This window comes from Triplophysa rosa, linkage group LG14 (assembly GCF_024868665.1).
Source record: "Triplophysa rosa linkage group LG14, Trosa_1v2, whole genome shotgun sequence".
NCBI lineage: Eukaryota > Metazoa > Chordata > Actinopteri > Cypriniformes > Nemacheilidae > Triplophysa > Triplophysa rosa.
In genome coordinates this window covers 7,574,692-7,593,659 of record NC_079903.1, presented here as the reverse complement: position 1 = coordinate 7,593,659, position 18,968 = coordinate 7,574,692, and the positions used below count along the sequence as shown (strand labels likewise).

General features: G+C 38.9%; 1 protein-coding gene across 1 annotated transcript in view; it reads right to left on the bottom strand.

The window, feature by feature from the left end:
* Window positions 1-18,968, bottom strand: part of gab2 (GRB2-associated binding protein 2) — a 62,386-nt gene that overhangs the window by 35,533 nt on the left and 7,885 nt on the right. The window contains exon 2 of the mRNA XM_057350949.1: window positions 791-1,094. Within this exon, the coding sequence (XP_057206932.1) occupies window positions 791-1,094 (304 nt within the window). The remainder of the gene's footprint in view (window positions 1-790; window positions 1,095-18,968) is intronic.

The following is an 18,968-nucleotide window of genomic DNA, read 5'->3' as shown; positions in this document are numbered from 1 at the left end:
TTGAAACAAATGTGTTTACAAAATTGATCTTAAAAGGTGATTTTGAGGATCATTTTAATAATTGTAAGTTTTAGTATCAGCAAGTTAACGTAAATATTCACAAGGACATCAGTATATTCTACTGTCTTTAAGTTAATACTTATTACTTTCTTCTTCTTATTATTATTTGGAAAACTGCTTATAGAAATCGTTGCGGTTATTTTTTTGGTCTAGGCAATAATCAATCTCAGATAAACCCATCTCTAACAACAAAACAAATTGTGATTGGTCCCTTTACATTTCAGTCAGCCAATCTCCGCCAGGGTGGCCCTTGGCCGAAAAAAGATGCAATCTGGACCAGACTTTATGTCATTTATGTAAAGGTCTGGATGCACGAGACCACCTGCTGAGCTGTTCACATGTAATGTCAGACTCTCACAGATGGGATAGTCAACCCTTTGGACAAACATACGGTCACAACCCACCCTTATAAAAAAGTCATGGCACCATGACTTGAAATGATGTCATCAGAAGACTTTGATCCACTGAACTGAATTGACAAAAACATGGTCCCATCATATTTACATTGCATTCCAAAGTACTACCAAGGAAATACTGATAATGTACATCCTCATAGATCAAAACGTTTGATGGGACCTGCAGCTAAACTCTACAAGGGAGTGGCCCACAATTGAGCAGTGATGACACTCTGTTAACAACACACAACTGTACCATTTTATATGAACGGTACAAGACCAAACACAACAAAACAACCCCAGAATGCTAAGTGTGCAGACAAAAGTTCTCCTACCGTGGGGGTTGTCCTCAGACTGGTTAAATCCACACAGCTGACAGATCGAATGCACCCATCGGTTCATTTCCTCCTCCGTTTCTGCCACCAGGTAGAATGTTCTCTCGGCCGTCTTGATGTCAAACACAAAGCTGTCCTGAAACTCCTTGCGTTTGAAGGTCAGACCCGCGTCCACCTGCTCACAGCAGTGCAGGTCTATAATGCGAATGGGTTTTTTGGCATGGTCGCTCTTGTAGTATTCTAGCACATCTGGATCCCCGCTCATCCGCCCACTACGGAGGATAAACCAGCGCTTTTTCCAAGCCTGCAGAAACGACAGTAATAATAATGGAATTAGATTTTTTGACCGACAACACTATTAAACATATACATCAGATGCGTTTCCAAATAAATATACAAACTGAAAGTTAACTAATCATTGAAAATGTAGAACAGAAGATAAAACAATGAAATGATAATTCTTACAATTACCTAAAAAAGGTGCAGGCTTAAAATAACATACTGTATATTTTAAATTAGAGATGCACCGATAGTATATTTCTCCACAGGTACCAATGGCCGAATATTCATATATCTGCCGATACCGATACTGATTCTGAAAATTAAATACATTTTTCTTAACTTTCTGAATGTTATTAATTCATATAATGAGTATTAATACTAAACTTCAAACTGGTGATGTTTCTTAAAGTCCCAGTGAAAAAAAAAATTAAAATGCCTATTTTTTCATGAAATATAGCAGCATTTATTGTAAATAGTTTATCAATGTGGGTCATTCTCTTTTTAAAATTTGTGTGCCCTCATAATCTTTAGTTTTATATATATATAATATGGCTGTTTTATACATCCAATCAAACCGCAGAGAAAGACGAAAGCCACGGGCACTATATTTCTCATTACAAATTCCATTTCACTCGGAAATGCGTCAAAATACGGTATTAAAAACGATCGCAACTTCCGGTTCACGAGGACTTTAACACTTTCTACAGCACAAATTAATTGCAAATTCGATAAGCGGTAAAATCTTAACGATACCCATCCCTACTTGTGACATTAAACAATATTGGGGCAATATGAACGCAACTGAACCAAGTAAATTTAAATGAACCACAACATATGTCAGAGTAGGAAAATGGGATATTCTGATTTGGGGCATTATGCAATCACTAATGACACCACTCCGATAACTCCTAACAACTAGATGGCAACACCCTCACAATCATCCACAGGGGCGGACTGACCATCTGGCGTACCGGGCATTTTCCCGGTGGGCCGCTAATGTATGGGGCTGGAACGGAGGCAGTGGCCGCTAACGTATGTGGCCGGAATGGAGGCGTTGGCCGCTTAGACGGACGTATTATAAATGCGAATGCAAAAGACACGTATGCCACCACTCGCCCCCCCGTCGACAGATTCGGTGGAGGGCTGATGTGGAACTAAAAATGCCAGGGCTGATTTTTCTTCCCAGTCCAGCCCTGATCATCCACAACACACTAACATTGTGAAAGTGACTTCTTACAATGTAATCTAATTTTTTATTTACTTTTTATTAATTACGGTACTGTTCTCGACTCATATTTTGTTTCAAGAATACAGAATTAAAATACTGTAACATCTTCAATTCGTATCAAAATGGCTGACAAAAAGACTGTCAACAAAAACATTTCAATACAAAATGCTGAACCGCCCCTTCAGCTTGCACTTAGTTAACTGATCAAAACCAAGATTGAGCTCTAAAACATGTGTACATGTTCCATATTGTGCATGTGTGTGTGTGTGTGTGTGTGCGCGCGCGTGTGTGTGTGGCTTATTTAAGACAGGTGCTACTCCCACACACAGCTTCCTGCTTAGATAAAGCTTTGAGGAAACAAACAGACTGACACACACACACTGTCTTAACTCTATTATAACACCTGCGAGTCTACAATCCTTTACTTTTGAGTGATCCACATGCTCTCCACCTCGGCAAATATAAAAACAGGGATTCCCACTCATATCCAAACACACAGGTGTTTTAGGCACAGTAGTTGGGAACTTCCCAGATCTGTATGTAAATTTAAAGTCTTGCACTAACCGCATGCAACAAGAAAGTAACTTACAATAATAAAAATGAAAACAAAATTGCTCATGTTTGAGGGACAAAAAAAAGCAAACAGTTAAAACGACTGAGATACAGTTAACATGTTAGCATCTGCTGGTCATGTGATCTCAACATGGCAGCCCCCATGAGGGAGGACAAAGAATTAAAGAGTGTATAATTTTTAAGAATTAAACTTTTTCTCAGCCTGTAATATGACTAAAAATGTATGTATATTAATGATGCATGTATATGAATGTAAAACTATTTGTCAAAAGTACTACCCATTTTGTGCGTAATGTGAAAAAAGAAAACAGTTGAAATGACTTAGATACCCATTTTGTGACAAAGCGCACTTTCAAATGTAATTTCTGACAGAGCAGAGATAGAAACAGCTGGAAGATGGATGGACCTTCTGTGACCCAATGCCAGAAATTCACTTCCGAACCATCTCCCCCCCCCCTCTCTCCCCCCTCTCTCTCTCTCTCTCTCTCTCTCTCTCTCTCTCTCAACAGCTCTTGCTGACACACAGATCCCACAGGCTCTCTTTCCTCCATCAGCACTGACACACACACACACACACACACACACACACAGCCATCTCCGCTACCAAACCAGGGACCCAAGGACACTATTTCCACCGACCACTACACCCCCTTTCTTCCACGTCCCCGCATCCAGCCTCACTATCGGACAGGAAGCAGAAAATGGATCCCACTACACATCCTGTGTTTTCTCAAGCCTGCTGTTGACTTTCCCCTCACATCACTCTCTTCTGCATGTACTCTCACTGATTCCATTCAAAATATACACTAGCATACTGCACCGAATACTGCCTGCTACTTTAAATAAGGAAGGTTCGGCCAAAAATGAAAATTCTTTCATCATTTATTTCTGTTTTCCACACAAAAAAAGATATTTTGAAGAATGTTGGTAACCAAACACCACTGACCCCCATTGACTTTCATTGTATTGACACGAAACCATTTCTCAAAATATCTTCTTTAGTGTTCAAAGCGTGATATACAGGTCTTTTGTGTGAGAGTGAATAAATGATGACAGACTTTTTATTTTTGAGTGAACTGTCCCTTTAAGGCCCATTCACGGTCATAATTATAAAGTTTTAAAAAGCAGCAGCTAGTACTGTTGTTCTGGACAGCAGTTTGTGCTTTCTTACATCACAAATGTCATTCCGTTCATCCTGTGAGCTCTGAATATGACCGCTATCCATTCACCCAGAAGTGAGGACGTGCTGACAGCTTTCTGTCGTGCGCTGAGCAAAACAGGAAATTAACAAGACCTCCAAATTAAGATGCAGTTCGGCTGAAGCAGTTTTCTGTTCTCTGATGTGATTTCTTTGAAATACGCAATAAACACAAACATTACTTGCTTTTGCTCAGATGTCGCTCCATCATAGATCAAGAGACCTTAAGGTGCTGCGTGTAATTTTTTGGAGAATCTATTGAGAGAAATTCAACATAATATACATAACTATGTCAGAGGTGTATAAAGACCGTACATAATGAAGCAATATGTTTTCTTTTAATTACCTTAGAACGAGCTATTTCTATCTACATACACCGCGGATCACCTTACAAGGAGTTCACTATGTTGTTTCTACAGTAGCCCTAAACGGACAAACTGCTCTACAGAGCGCGTTTCATGAATACGTTATCTCCTACAGCAAAGAAGCGAAAACGCGACGACATCTTAGTGCTGTGTCAGCCACCGTAGTGCTTCGAAAGGGAGGAGTGGAGTGAGCCGTTGGTTGCAATTCGCAACCTCACCAGTAGATGCCGCAAAATTTCACACACTGGACCTTTAACAGAGACTTCATATGTTGTTTAGGTTTTGTTAACTTTATCTCAGACATTTCTTTAGGAAAAACAAAAAATATAGAGAAATGATGGCAAATAAGAACTGAGTTAGATAACATTGCTCGACTGTGGGGGCAATCACATATTCAGGTTGGGCAGATATGTAATCCTAGTAGACATTTTTGAGATTTACATTGTGTTTTTTCTTTCCTTCCAGTATACACAAGGGTCTCCTAATCATGTACAGTCAGGTGTTTCAATTGTACTTGGGGATTTTCCCTGTTTTGAAAGTAAATTAATAAATCCGTCATTACCACATGAACTGTGATAAACCTAATAACACTAGGAAAGCGATCGATGAATATTTACAAATTAGAGCAAATATCAGTTTTAAAACCTCAGAGAGTGAGCGGAAACTTCTGAGCAAACCAACAACAGTGTTTCCATGTCTCTGATAACTGACAAACACCAGGGAATGTGCTTTCCTTATGTAACAGGAGGATGCACCATCGCTTAATTCTATCAAAGCTCAAGCGGGTTTAGACAAAAAAAAAACAGGCAACTAGATCAATATATGAAAATGCCTGTTCAAACCGATCGTTTTCCAGCCATGTGACAGCATTGTCTTTAAATATATTACTGAAAAGATATTATATCACGCTCTACCAGTTGAGATGCAGGAACAGAAAAACAACCAGCTTAACAACAGCAGGCTAATGTTTATGTAAGTGTGACAGAGATGCTGCTGTACTGACAGTATACTGTATCAGCATAACATGTTTCACTTTAGTTTTAATCAATCTTGGGAAGGCTATAGATTTGCTAAAATCAATATCAGGCGGATTTTCTGAAAATATCTATGCTCACTGTAAATAATCTGCACTAGTAGATGAATAAAGTAGTCATGGGCTTTTGTTGTTGTTCAAAAACATCCATAGTACATCCTTGTTTATGGTTTTTGGAGTGGCATCTATTGTAATATGTGAAGCTCCACCCTTCAAAGCATCTAAGGCCACGCCCACTTCGGGCAGGGCACAGTCATTACAAAAACATATGACGTAACGTCATCTACCGTACATGATTTCTTTTAAGTGTCGTTTTGCGTAACCGGTGCTGTCTAGCAGATTGGTTTGTTTTTTGCGAGCGAGTGAGAGAGTGCACAGAAAGAAAGAGAGTGAAGAAGTACGAGCTCAAGAGAAAGATGTAATCACTTTAGCCACTCATTTGAATTTATGGCACTCTCATGGTGGGACATGACTGAATGAGATTTGGAACAAAGCCAGCTGAAGGAGGTCAGGATGACCGAGCTGGAGCACCGAGCACATTTGTCAGCGCTGCTCTCAGATCAGTGGAGTCTTTTATGTATTTAACAATGTTTTAATCCGGTTTAGTTGTTAACAAAACATATATTTTGGCAGTAAAATATACCAAACTACACCAAGTAAGAGCAAGAACATAAAAATCATTGTTAAAAATGGCATCCTCACCTTAAACCCCAATTCACAAGGGCGAGCCTATAATGATTTATAGTACAATTTCGTGGGAAACGTAAGTTTCACTTCGTTTGACTTCAACCCATGTAAGAACAGGTATGTAAAGTAACCTGCAATGTACTGTTTTAAACAGAGATGGCGATAGAGAGGCAAAACTGCAGCACAGTATCGAACCCAATACTTGCATTGTTATTAATTCATTCCGCCTCTAATTTAAAAGCAATACTATTACAAGCATTTGTTTACCTGACCTGTTTATGATGTACAATGTGCACAACTGCCACGCAACATCAGAAGGCAGCAAGAATGTGCTTTTGGTTTCAGGGAGTGTACAGTATCATGGGAAACCAGTGAAATGGGATCTCTGACTGATAAACTATTAACAAAAGAAGGAATGATCACATCAAACCAACGTAACTGCCATGTCAGCGAAGATGACAATGTTGATGGCGAGAATCCAATTGCTCATTATTGGATGCATTGCCAGTACGCATGCCATCCTCCGCGAGCCTTCATTAAAAGACAGCAGGTCTGATCATGTCTTGATCTTAAACCAGATTGTTTATCTTTCATCTTAAATAACAGTCCAAAATAATTCGTCTGTCATCAAAGTGCTCAAAGAAGCTCTCAGGGAGGTCAAAATACGCCAAATCTATTTCAGATTTGTGTAACGCAAACATCTAATGAAGAAGGGAAACTGAATTGTTTTGAGGGAGTCGCTTGCTAAAAGTAGACACAAAAGCGCTTTTGTTTATACTCTGGCCAACGGCCTTTGTCTTTTCTGAGCAGATTACTCACACGAGGCCCATTTTTAGACACACCAAACAATACTGTAGGACAGACAAACAAACAAGACGAACTCCGCCAGGTCATCCATAAAGGAAGGAGGAACTCAGCAAGGTTCTTCCACTCGGGATGGGAAATAAATCAAGATCTATGTAGATCAACAGTGCATTGGGGGTTATAACATCTGGAAAATAGTGTAATAGGATGTACAGTATTAACAATTACGCCTGGACGCAGAAATGGTCATGTGACCGGCTTTGATGGGAACAAAAATCTGCTCCTAGCACCTCACCTGTAGTACCTGTTCTGTACACAAACACACACTCACATACACAGCTGAGCAAACACACGCCTGTTCAGAGCTACAACACCCATCCAGACTGTTTGTCAATCCACCCTGTCCTGCGATAGACCCTTATGTATATAAAGATTATGTCTGTATAGCACACAGGGCAGTCGGGGGCTTTGTTTTTCAGTAGAAAGCAGAGATCGGAAAGGTTTGGCCTGACAAACTTCAGGGCGAGCAGCTGCTCATTTGTAGGTCACATGATCTTCTGTTGTTCCTCATGTCTTGTTTCTATTGTGTCTCATGTCTTGTGTCACAGGCCAGATGTCTAATTAATTCTTATAACCTTATACTGTACAATGCAATTTTTTTTTCGTACAGAGAGGCAAAGGTTACAGCAAAGATAATAAATATTAACAAGATGCACCACTATGAATTGAACACAATGAATCGAGATGGAATGCAACGCTCAATATGGCTGCTCTGGCGAAGGAAGTCTTCCAGCAAAAACAGCTAATCGATAATCGGCAAACACTGATGATTCTCTGGGGCGCTTGTCAGTCTGTGCGCATGCGCAGTAACCGAAGCGACGTCGAAAAAGGTGATTTTTAGCGCAATTTAAGCTTATGAAACAAATGTTATGGCACAGTTCATGTAAGTTTTAAACGCTGTTCCTAAATATGTCATTTTATTGGGATTTTAGCCGGCGATTGTAGAAATATCAGTAGGCCTAATCCCCATTCACGTCTTGCTTGAATTACGTAATAACTGCCTGGAGGCGCATTACAAACATGGCCGCCGAATGGCACGACTTCCGTAAACGGACTTTGGTTACAGCTTTAATGTGGCCAAAACCAAAATCAGTTTGAACTACTGAGGCAAACCTATAATTCCATTGAACGTTCACTTTTTTTTTTTAATCTCAGTGATGAAAGAGTGAACAGTTTTTCAATTATCTGGTCATGCGACATCCACATACCAAGAACGAGACTGAAAAGAAAGAGGAAACATTGAAGATCATTATTACTGTAGAAGATCTTGACATCTGCACTTCTCAAACATGTGTAGATGAAAGAATTCAAATAAACCACATGTGCTTGTAACATTTGATTAAATCTGTCTTGATCAAGTCAGAACTGATCTAACTTTAAAACTACGTTTGTACATTTAGTATGTTTATTTCAATATGTCCTTGTTTAAATATATATTAGTTCTACGCAAATGCCATGCTATGTAAAAATCTTTCATTCAATCATCCAATGCAACGTAATATGACAAATAGGGTTGGGAATCGAAAATCAATTCCAATTTGGAATCGGAATCGAAAGGAATAGGAATCGGATACTTGAGATTAAAATTTGAATTCCTCTTATCAATTCCTGTGTGCATATTTTCAGAAAAGTACATGCGTTGCATGATCTGCTGATATCTCAATAAAAGCCTTTATGAAAATTATCGATATTTTTTACTATAGTGAGCATAGTGTAGCTATAGAATTTGCATTAAAGCACAGGAATCACAAATTAACCATAGTTGCATTATAGTAACTGCAGTTTAACCATGATGTAGTTCAACTATGATAATACAAATTGTAATAAATCAGAAAAGGTGTGTTTCTATGTTTAAATATACACAAAACGCTGCTCATAAATATATATATATTTTGCAAACAAGTCAATAAGCAGGCTACATGACCATACAGGTTGATATCTAAATGTTTTACTTCAACTGTGGAATCGAAACTGGGAATCGGTAAGAATCGAAATCGATAAGCAGAATCAGAATTGGAATCTGAATCGATAAAATTGAAACGATTCCCAACCCTAATGACAAATCACATGAGAAAACGAAAGTGGGAGGAAACGGATTAAAATTCACCTTGTCTGATTTCACACTTCTAGGTAAATCTGGAGTGAAAGGTTTCGAAAAGCAAAATGGTCTTGTGTGGCTCAGAAAAAACAGCCTACTCCCACATGTCATCTCTTGAAGAAAGAGGAAGCAAGCACTTTATGTCTCTCTACATCATGCAAGGCTGTAAAAGCAGTTCAGAAATCTCAGCACAAGCTAAAGTCATTCCGATGCCAGTGATAATGTATCCAGTAGCAGTGTGAACAGCACACAGTTATGTGTGAATGAACAAAATCCACCGTAGTCACTAACTACAGCTGTCCTACCCTATGATAGAGTATTCTAATATTTGCTAAAGATTCTTGGTTATAAAATATATATTTTAAACGTATTGTGAAGTGCTTCAACCAAATATGAATAATTTACACATGCAGATGCATGACTTTATTTTTTCAGTTGATGACAATCAAATAATTTTACAATTAAATGACATGTTATTTTATACAGTGTTCAACATGGAGAAATTCCAAATATGGTAACACATCGATAACTTTGAATCTTATTTGTTAAGGTGTTGCAATATTTGAATCTAGCATTCATATTTTAATTTAGCTAAATAAGTAAAAATGTTAACAGTTTTCTCTCACAAACATTTCTTTTTTTCTATAGAAGACGTTTATTAACCCACTGGAGTTATTTGGTTTACTTTAATGATGGATGGATGTGCTTTTAGGAGACATTTTGAGTCCAATGTAAGATAACATGACATCATTTTAATATAAAATTATTTGTTTGTGTTCAACACTTGGGATGGCAAGAGAGTGAGTTAATTATGAGAGAATTTTCGTTCTTGGATAAACTACTATTTTTCAAAAGAGAAAAGCTTGTGATGTCATCAATCTTTAAACTGAACTGGAAGAAAAATATTTGATTTTGGGTTCAGCAAACTTACACATTAAAGTTACAGATAACTGCTTATTCTTAAAAGTGATCATACTACTTACAAAGTAGAATAAAATCTTCAAAATATCTTATTTTGTGTCACAAAAAGAAAGAAGTCGTTGATTTGTGGCTGAAATCAGTTGCCTTGGACATTCCCCGTCATTCTTGTTTTAATAGAAACGTCTAATAGATGTTTTGCATGCACACAGACATTTACTCCCTCCCATAGATCACACACAAACACGGCTGGATATGACTGATCCCAGCTAGTTCCTGCATGCTGTGCAGGTGTCACATTTCGGTGTTTATGTGACATCAGTTTATGACACTGGAAAGCCGTTAAAATAAACTCCACACAGTCTCCACGTGTAAATGTTCGGTCTGAAGATGGCTCACTGTTTACATACAGTCCTAACCTGACATTGTGCACATGCGGTTTCCCACCCCCACCCTCCTCCACTCAGGCATGCTTTATGGCACATGCATACTGTAGCTGGACCATTTCCTAAAGATCTGGGGCCCTCCACAGCATCTGTCCAATAAACAGTATGCCAAAAGTTGAGATCCCTGTCTTTCTTGAAAGGAACAGTTCATCACCATAATTTAATCGCCCTGTGTTTTTCCAAAATCACTTCTATTGTATGGACACAAAACCACTGAGACATTTCTCAAAATATCTTCTTTTGTGTTTTAAAGAAAGATTTTGAATAACACGAGGGTGAATAAATGATGACAGATATTTTGGGTGCACTATTTCTTTACCGGCAGCTTTTTTTTTAGATGGGAAAAGCTCTACACCCTCAGTGGCTGGTGAAGGTCCTCGCTTGACCCACATACGTAGCTGGAGATAGGAAGCAGAAAGGAAGTTAAACATTGCCATTACCTTCAGAAGTAATCTTAGGCAGATGCCTGAGAGTCCCACTGCAATTTGCATTAAACCTTTGGTCCCAATAGTCAAAACAGTGATGTTTTGAGGGTCACCAGCTGTGCTACGTTCCAAGTGTAGATAAAGCCCCCCCCCCCCACACACACACATGTATGCTCCGGATTCAAAAGACCTCACAAGGATATCAATAACGCACAGCGACAGCAGATATCAACTGGTGCCCAACAAACTACTTGACTGGTGGAAACTACTTAGGCATGAAACAACTATTTTGCACGATTGAGTGAACACAAACTCTTCTTTTTATTGTCCATTCTAAAACACATCAAGTATGTGTTGCATTCTCAATGGCGCCACAAGGGGCAGGCTTTAGCGTAAATGTCTTCTTCTATAGTCGTTTGTTGCTTTTAGGTCAACTGATCTCATGGCAGAGCATGTTAAGTTAAAATTCGTTAGACTTTACATCATAATCTCATGGCAACTCTTTTACAAGGCGGCAAATTCGTATACAATCTTTATGGTTTCAATTGTTTTGGTTTGTTCTGCTTCCACGCCACTGATGGTTAGATTTACAGTTTAGGGGTGGGGCTTCAGTATTGCTTTTTTTAATCCGAATTCCGAATTCGCCAAGTTGAAAACTAGTAAATTCCTTTAAAGGACCCATTGCATGAAAGTCAAAATTTTTCTGTGTTTAAGTGCTATAATCGGGTCCCCGGTGCTTCTAGCAACCCAGAAAACGTGAAAAACAAGATCCCAGTAACTTTGTTTTGGTAAGCCTTTCTCTGCAAGCATGTGAGAAATCGAGCCGTTCAGATTTCGCTCCTGATGTGACATAGACGCAGGCTCTTATTGTAATGTTACCGCCCCTTAATCTACACAGTTCCACCCACGGCGCTGCCGCCATTGTTGTTTTCACAAGCGACAGCAGTTTACGTGTCACCATGGCTAAAGTTCGTGGACAACATGCAATGTAGTCGCTGCACAGAGTCCTAACCTCGGAAGAGACAGGAGTGGATTTATTTTATTTTTAGCGGAAATCCCTCAGAAACCATAAGTAAAAACCTGCTTGTTTGCGTGAATCACTTCAAGCCGGAGTGCTTTATCAACCTGGGACAGTACAAGCAGGATTAGCTTCAAAGTTGTTCCTCAAGTCAAGAGGGATCGAGACCAACTGAACGAGACAAAGCTGCTGATGTAAGTAATATTTATCAACAGTCTGAATTGACGTACATGTACTGTATATATAGGAGGATAACATTACCATATGATAGCGAAGGGAGCTAAATCAGTCAAGGGCTAAATAGAACATTCAATGCCAGTGTTAAACTTACTCTATATTTATATGTTATTTGGCAAATGGGCACTTGGAGTTTAGCTATATGTATGTTAATACATTATGTGCGTTAATATGTTCAGCTGCGGCAAGCTGTTTGTTTTGCTAATGAACGGGCGAACACTGCGGTTAGTTTCATTTTAAACGTCTCGAATCATTCGTCCTTAGGCTGAAAAATCTGTCACAGCATACTAGTTATGCTTTCACGTTGTGTGTGTAACATTATAATTTGTCAACGACAAGCGCTAAAATCCACGTAATTCCGCTGAGATCTGCAGGTGCGCTGCATTCCGTGGATTTTATGCAAGCATACACGCACAACGTGAGCGCTGTTTGCTGTGACTGATTCTGTCAACGGACGAATGATTTGAGACGTTTAAAACGAAACTAACCACAGAGGAGTTCAGGACACATCATTTTGCTAAACCATTGCCATGGCAGTACTACACGTGTGTTGTGTTGACAGGCCGGACAGAAGGGGGGTGGGGTTCTTTGTAACTCATTATCATTTAAAGAGACATGCACCAAAACGGGTTGCTGTGAGCACAGCTGTTTTTGACGAGGCAAAAACGGTTTTGTTTACACAGCCATTGAGTGTTTTAAGCAAAATATGTTCCAGACATTTCATGAAGACCCTAATAAATCATACCAACTTGTTGAAAGTGCTCATTGAATGAGTCCTTTAAAGAGATCAGGCTGGACCGTCATACAATTTATAGCTGGCTACATGATTCAGGCCTGGTACTAGTCTGGCTCGACTGGGGGGGATGGGGGGCAATCATATATTCTAGTTGTGCAGATATACAATTATAGTCCAGTGCATAATTTTTACATTTTGCTGTAAGATCATTATTTAAAGTCGGCATGAAATTAAAAATGATCATTCTAAACATTTTACACCGTGGTGAAGTATTTATTATAAAATTACTTGCATGCATTTAAAATGCATTTGCACTTGTAATCTTTAATCAAAAACATAAACCTCCTCCCCTTCTCGAAACGATCTCTCTTCACTTCTGGTCACGTGGAATGGGGCGAGGGCGGGGCTCCAATGACTGACAGATTGCAAACTGGCATTCAAATCTTTCACCTTTTAACGATCCAATCAGTTGCCGGTGGATGAAATCAAGTCCCGCCCTACATTTTTTTCTCATTTTAGAAGTTGTTTCACTCAGGTATACGTCACGACACAGAAAAAAAGACAATCGCTACTTCCGTTTCATGCCGACTTTAATAGATAATAAAAATAAGAAGTATTTAATTTTTTTAATATAATTGTCAGCTGGATATTTTCAGAGGTGCCCCCCAAAAAATCTAAGGGGGGGGGTCAGCCCCCCAGACCCGGCCCTGACCTGATTAATAACACAGCACCGACATTTGAAGGTGACTCTATCAGACAGTTTGTCTATGTAGTACAGCACTTCCCAACCGTTTTGCATACTTGCACAAAGTATGCATCTGGCCTTAAAAGACAGCCACGTGCTGCCAATTTGGCACGAGCAAACAAAATAAAGAATGATTGCATTAACTTTCAGAAGAAGATCTTACAGCTCTAGGAAAAAGACGGACATGCTTTGGGTGAAAGGAAGCAAGAAGGAAAAAAAGCCCAATTAAGCTGATCTTATACCACTTGATGAGGCAAACTACAATTGCAACATCCTGCATTCATCTGGTCAATAGCCTCCACAAGGTGCAAAGCTCTAGCAAACATTATTCAGTGTTTAAACAGCATTCAAGCCCTGATGATCAAAAGATACGTGCGTCACTTCTGAATGAAGCCACTGGGTGCTGATCGCTGGATCCAATCAGACTTCTTTACTCGACACCCACTCGTATTCGAAAAAAGGAGTTCAAAGCTGCCATTGAATGGGTGCCGCGATTCATTCATAAAGCCACGGATGAGAGCGCTGAGTGACAGCAAAGCATTCTGGCTCATCAGAATTCTTTGTGTCACTTCCTCTGCACTCTGCCATCTGTGCTGTTTTGTGTTTGAAAGCCGAACTGGAGTCAGGAGGGCACACTTCAGCTGGGTTTGGGTTTCAAAGCGTAACACATCTCTGATGGGGACGAGATGGATGGGTGTGCAGCAAATGTCACCCAAAATGTTGTTCACATTCTATGGGTTCAGTTGTTGAGAAACGCAGATTTTTGTTGCTTGTATGTTTTATTAGTTAACTAGCTCGTGACCCAGCTGTTGGGTGGAGGGGGAGCATTGAAGGTAGAAACTGTAACAGCAGGCCACATCCTCAGACACACAAAGGAACCAGGCTGACCTGTAGACGTTGGTTTAAACCGCATGTTGTGCAGTGGGTGATGTTGCAATCAAGCACATCTTTGATGCATGTTTCTCACACATTGCGCATTTTTCAAACAGTGTAAGTGCTTACGAGAGCTTTACCATTTTGAGTTCCACATAAAAAGATAACGTGACAGCATTTTATTGTTCCATTATTCATGTTTGTTCAACTGAACAAAGTTAAATACATTTGTATAAGGGTATACAGTCATAATAATATAAGTGAATCAAATGGAAACTCTTCCAAAAAAATGAAAATTCTATAATGAATTACTCATCCTCTAGTTGTTCCAAACCTGTATACATTTCTTTGTTCTGTTGAACACAAAGAAAGATATTTTGAAGAATTTAGGAAAGCAAACAGTTGCTTACATTCAATGCTTAAGTTGTAAATGAAAATTTCCCGGAACAAATCAGCAATTGAAAGGCGCTGTGACCGACACAGCATACAACTTGAATTTTCCCGGAACATAAAATGATATTTACCAAACAGTGATAGCACAACTATAAGACTTGTCATTCACAAGTTTCTGAACAAGTTTTTTATATGTGTAGCTGAAGTGATTATTATAAAACACCACTGACATTCAGTTTACTATTCTGTGCCAAGTGACAAGTAAACAAATTAAATCACTCACATTGTCTAATCTTCAAGAATAGCCCACAGGACAATATATATTTATCTCTTTCCGCTGTTCACCGCATGCAAAACTATAAGCGTCACCAACCAATGAGGGTGATTTTCAATGTAACCTCAAAATTCATCCGCATAAACCGCTGTCTCACTCATTCACACAGTCACTTCACCTTGCTCATGTGTAGGCTTGTTCGAGCTCATTCGGCACTTTTCAGACCGATCGGCAAGATTAGCCGCTTGCAGTCGAGGAAGGAGTTGAAAAAGGAGCAGTCAAGTCGACACCTGGAAAAAAAGTCGGACACCTGCTGCTTGCCGTAGTTACGTTCGTGCCATGTTTCCTTTTCAAAGCGCGAATGAAGTGGATTTGAATAGTGGATTAGTGGATAAACACTTCACATTGCATATGTTATGTGCTGCTTAACACTGTCTGCCTAAAAGTCATGGTAAACATAAGCATATATTATTAAATTACCAACGGAGTCCATATTCGTTTCATTTTTATTTTATTAAACGACACAAAAAACATGTTATTATGATTATACGAACAGAGTTTTAGCTGTGCATTAATAAGTATTAGTTGAACTGAAGGTGTTATAATAAACCCGAAACGCACGTGATCGTTGCCTAGCCAATCATGAAAAGCTATGTCGTCATCACAGCCTGGTGCAGCCGCTCCTGAGATGCTTCGCCGGCTGAGTAAGCCGGCTGTTCTCGAAGTGCTCCGTGGTACATTGATGCGCCGGTTCAAGTCGGACAATATTTCTAACTGGCATGCAGTGCTTCAAGTCAGATTTCAATCGATCTGCGCAGCGCCGCATCAAGTTGATCAAGCCTAATGCCGGATTGTTTAAAACAAACACCAGAACGCAAAAGTCAAAAATCTGACATTTTCCGGAACAAGATCCGGCAGGATCCGGCTCAAATTAAGCACTGCTTACATTCTTTTAAATATCTTCTTTTGTGTTCAACAGAACACATTTATGGAACAACTTGAGGGTGAGTAATTCAGGGTTGCCAGATCTGCACAACAAAATCAGCACCATGTCCTATCAAACAAAGCTCAACACTAGTCCTTTGACCCCAGCACAAACCAAAACTTGACACCCCCATTCCTAAAACACATATTTTCTCACTGCTGTGCATTAATTGGAAATTTTCTTGGAAATGATTGCATGACAGCTTTAATCTGCAGAGCGATAAACAATATGTGGGCACCGTTTAAAAATAACCACATTCTGCTTAAAAACAGCAGACCTGGCAACCCTAACGGACTCAAAACATCCAGATTCTTCCAGAAGGGGGTGCTTTTTGAAGCGATTGGACTTTTTAATTTTTGTTTGGCAGACAATAAAATGGGCAAGTAAACGATTTTAGTGATTTTCCAATGGAAAGCAACTGGATAAAAACAATCCGGCAACATCTGACAAACCACCCCAAACACCCTAGCCTAGCAACTGCACAGCAATGTGCTAACGCACACACAACTATAGCCACAACACCCTAAACTACAGGTCTAGTTCAATATTAACCAATTGGTGCATGTGGTGTTTGGTATGTTGAGGATGTTTAGCATGAGCCATCTGAAGAACTTGCCTGTACTCAAAATGCGGTTAAACACAACTGAAATCCCATCCTGTTTCAGCATTTCAGTCAACAAGAATGATTAAGCCGTCCATCAAGAGAGTGTGAACTGATGTACACACAGAGAAATGCAACAGGCCTCCTCTGCATTTCACCGGTGGGTGATAATGATTTAACAGAAGCTGTGGAGAGGATCACAGTGCTTTGTTTTTACACCCAGACACATTAACGCATCAACAGCCCGAGACACAAAACAATGTGAACTTATTACATGTTTTAAAGGTGCTCAAAATCACAGTGTTCTTGACGGATATGATTACGATGATGTTCACCTAAATGAGAATGAGGAAAGAAATACAAACACTTTTAAATGTGAATATTTTCCTAGTAATGTTTACTCTCTTTCAAAAGCTTCATCACGCTTTAGTCATTTGCTTGGGGGTGAGTATTTCCATTACGTCCAGTGATAAGTAACTGCGGTTTTGTCTTGGAACAGCGTCTAAAGTAGACGTGGAGTAAAGCTGACGTAGCTCCTCTCCCATCATGACCAAGCAGCATGAAACACTTTTAATCAAAGCATGGCCCTCTTTATCATGTGACCCCTGTCATCTGCCGCACACGCGCGGGTGCTCGTCCAATCACACACGTCATTCTTAATTTGATGACATCACTTGTAACGATGCCCTCGACTGTCAAAACAGACGAATGTTTTAATGATCAGTTTCCATAAAAAGCCCTACGGTAATGAGGCTCATAATCTCGGAGCGTCATCGACTAATAGATCTTGACAAATCTCTTGAGGACTGGTGTGCTGGGACACAGAGAACATTAGGGATTTGTATGACTAAGCCAATTTTTCCGGGATGTGAAGGGAAGGTCATGAGGGTCGTTTTAGCAATCAGTGATAGAGCTGGGAAGGACAGCTTAAAATTTCTCCGTATATTTTAGCTTTTAAACATTTGTAAGCTTTAACATTTATGTACGCTAAAAAAATGTATGAAAATTTTACAGAATTTCACATATTTTTGAAATGCAGTTAAAAAAAATCTAATTACAGAAACAGACTGTAAATGTAAATCTACATGTAAGGCATGTACATGAAAAACATGTAAATTCAATTCTATGTTAATGTTAATTAATGTTGTTTCCATTACCCCAGCTGCCAGAATTTTACCTTTTTTAAACAGTATAATAACAATTTTCTCTAAAGTGACAATGTTTTAATGTTTCTTATATATTTTACATATATTTATTTTACAAAAATGCTTGAATTTTTGTAAACACTTCTTAGTGATGAATGAATTGTTGAATCAGTTTGTTCGACTGCTTGAAACATAACTGATTTTCAGAAATGAATCAGACTTAAGAACTACATTTACATTTATTACATTTATTCAATTGGCATACGCTTTTATCCAAAGCGATTTACAAGTAGGAGAGCATATAAACTTTTTGTCAACACGCTAAACAGTACCGTTTGTTTACAAGGCCATGCTAGTAGGATTAAAGATGGATTAAGCAAGGGAGAGAATGAGCAACAAGAATCTTTTTTTTTTAGACACAAGACATAGACAGTTATTGGTTAGTCAAATAAATGTGGAACAGGTACAGTATGTATACAGTATATATAACTAGGCTATATGTTCAATTTTGCTACAGAGGTTAGGTAAACTATTATGATTTTTCATCAGTCCAATAAAAGTTATCATGCATTTAAATAAGCATTAAAGTCCCAGTGAAATTAAAAATTACAATGCCTATTTTTTCCTGAAATATTCCAGCATTTATTGTAAATAGATTATCAATGTGGGTCATTCTCTTTTTAAAATTCGTGTGCCCTCATAATCTTAAATTAAAATCTGAAAATTAACTTCCTTCCTGTAATGACTATCTATCTTAAATTACTTTAATTTGACGGCTTGGGCGGAGCAAACGTTAACTCCTCCCCTTCAACTGTCAGTCTGCTGCCACTTCCATTTCAAAATGCACAGTTGTTTTTATACATCCAATCAAGTCGCAGAGAAAGACAAAAGCCACACCCACTATTTTTCTCATTAGAAATTCAATTTCACTTGGAAATGCGTCAAAATACGGAAGTAAAATCGATCGCGACTTTTACATATTCTTTAACATATTCAGACGCAGAAAAAAGAGACCATTTCAAAATGATTTTAAGTTTTTCTGAATTCAATATAT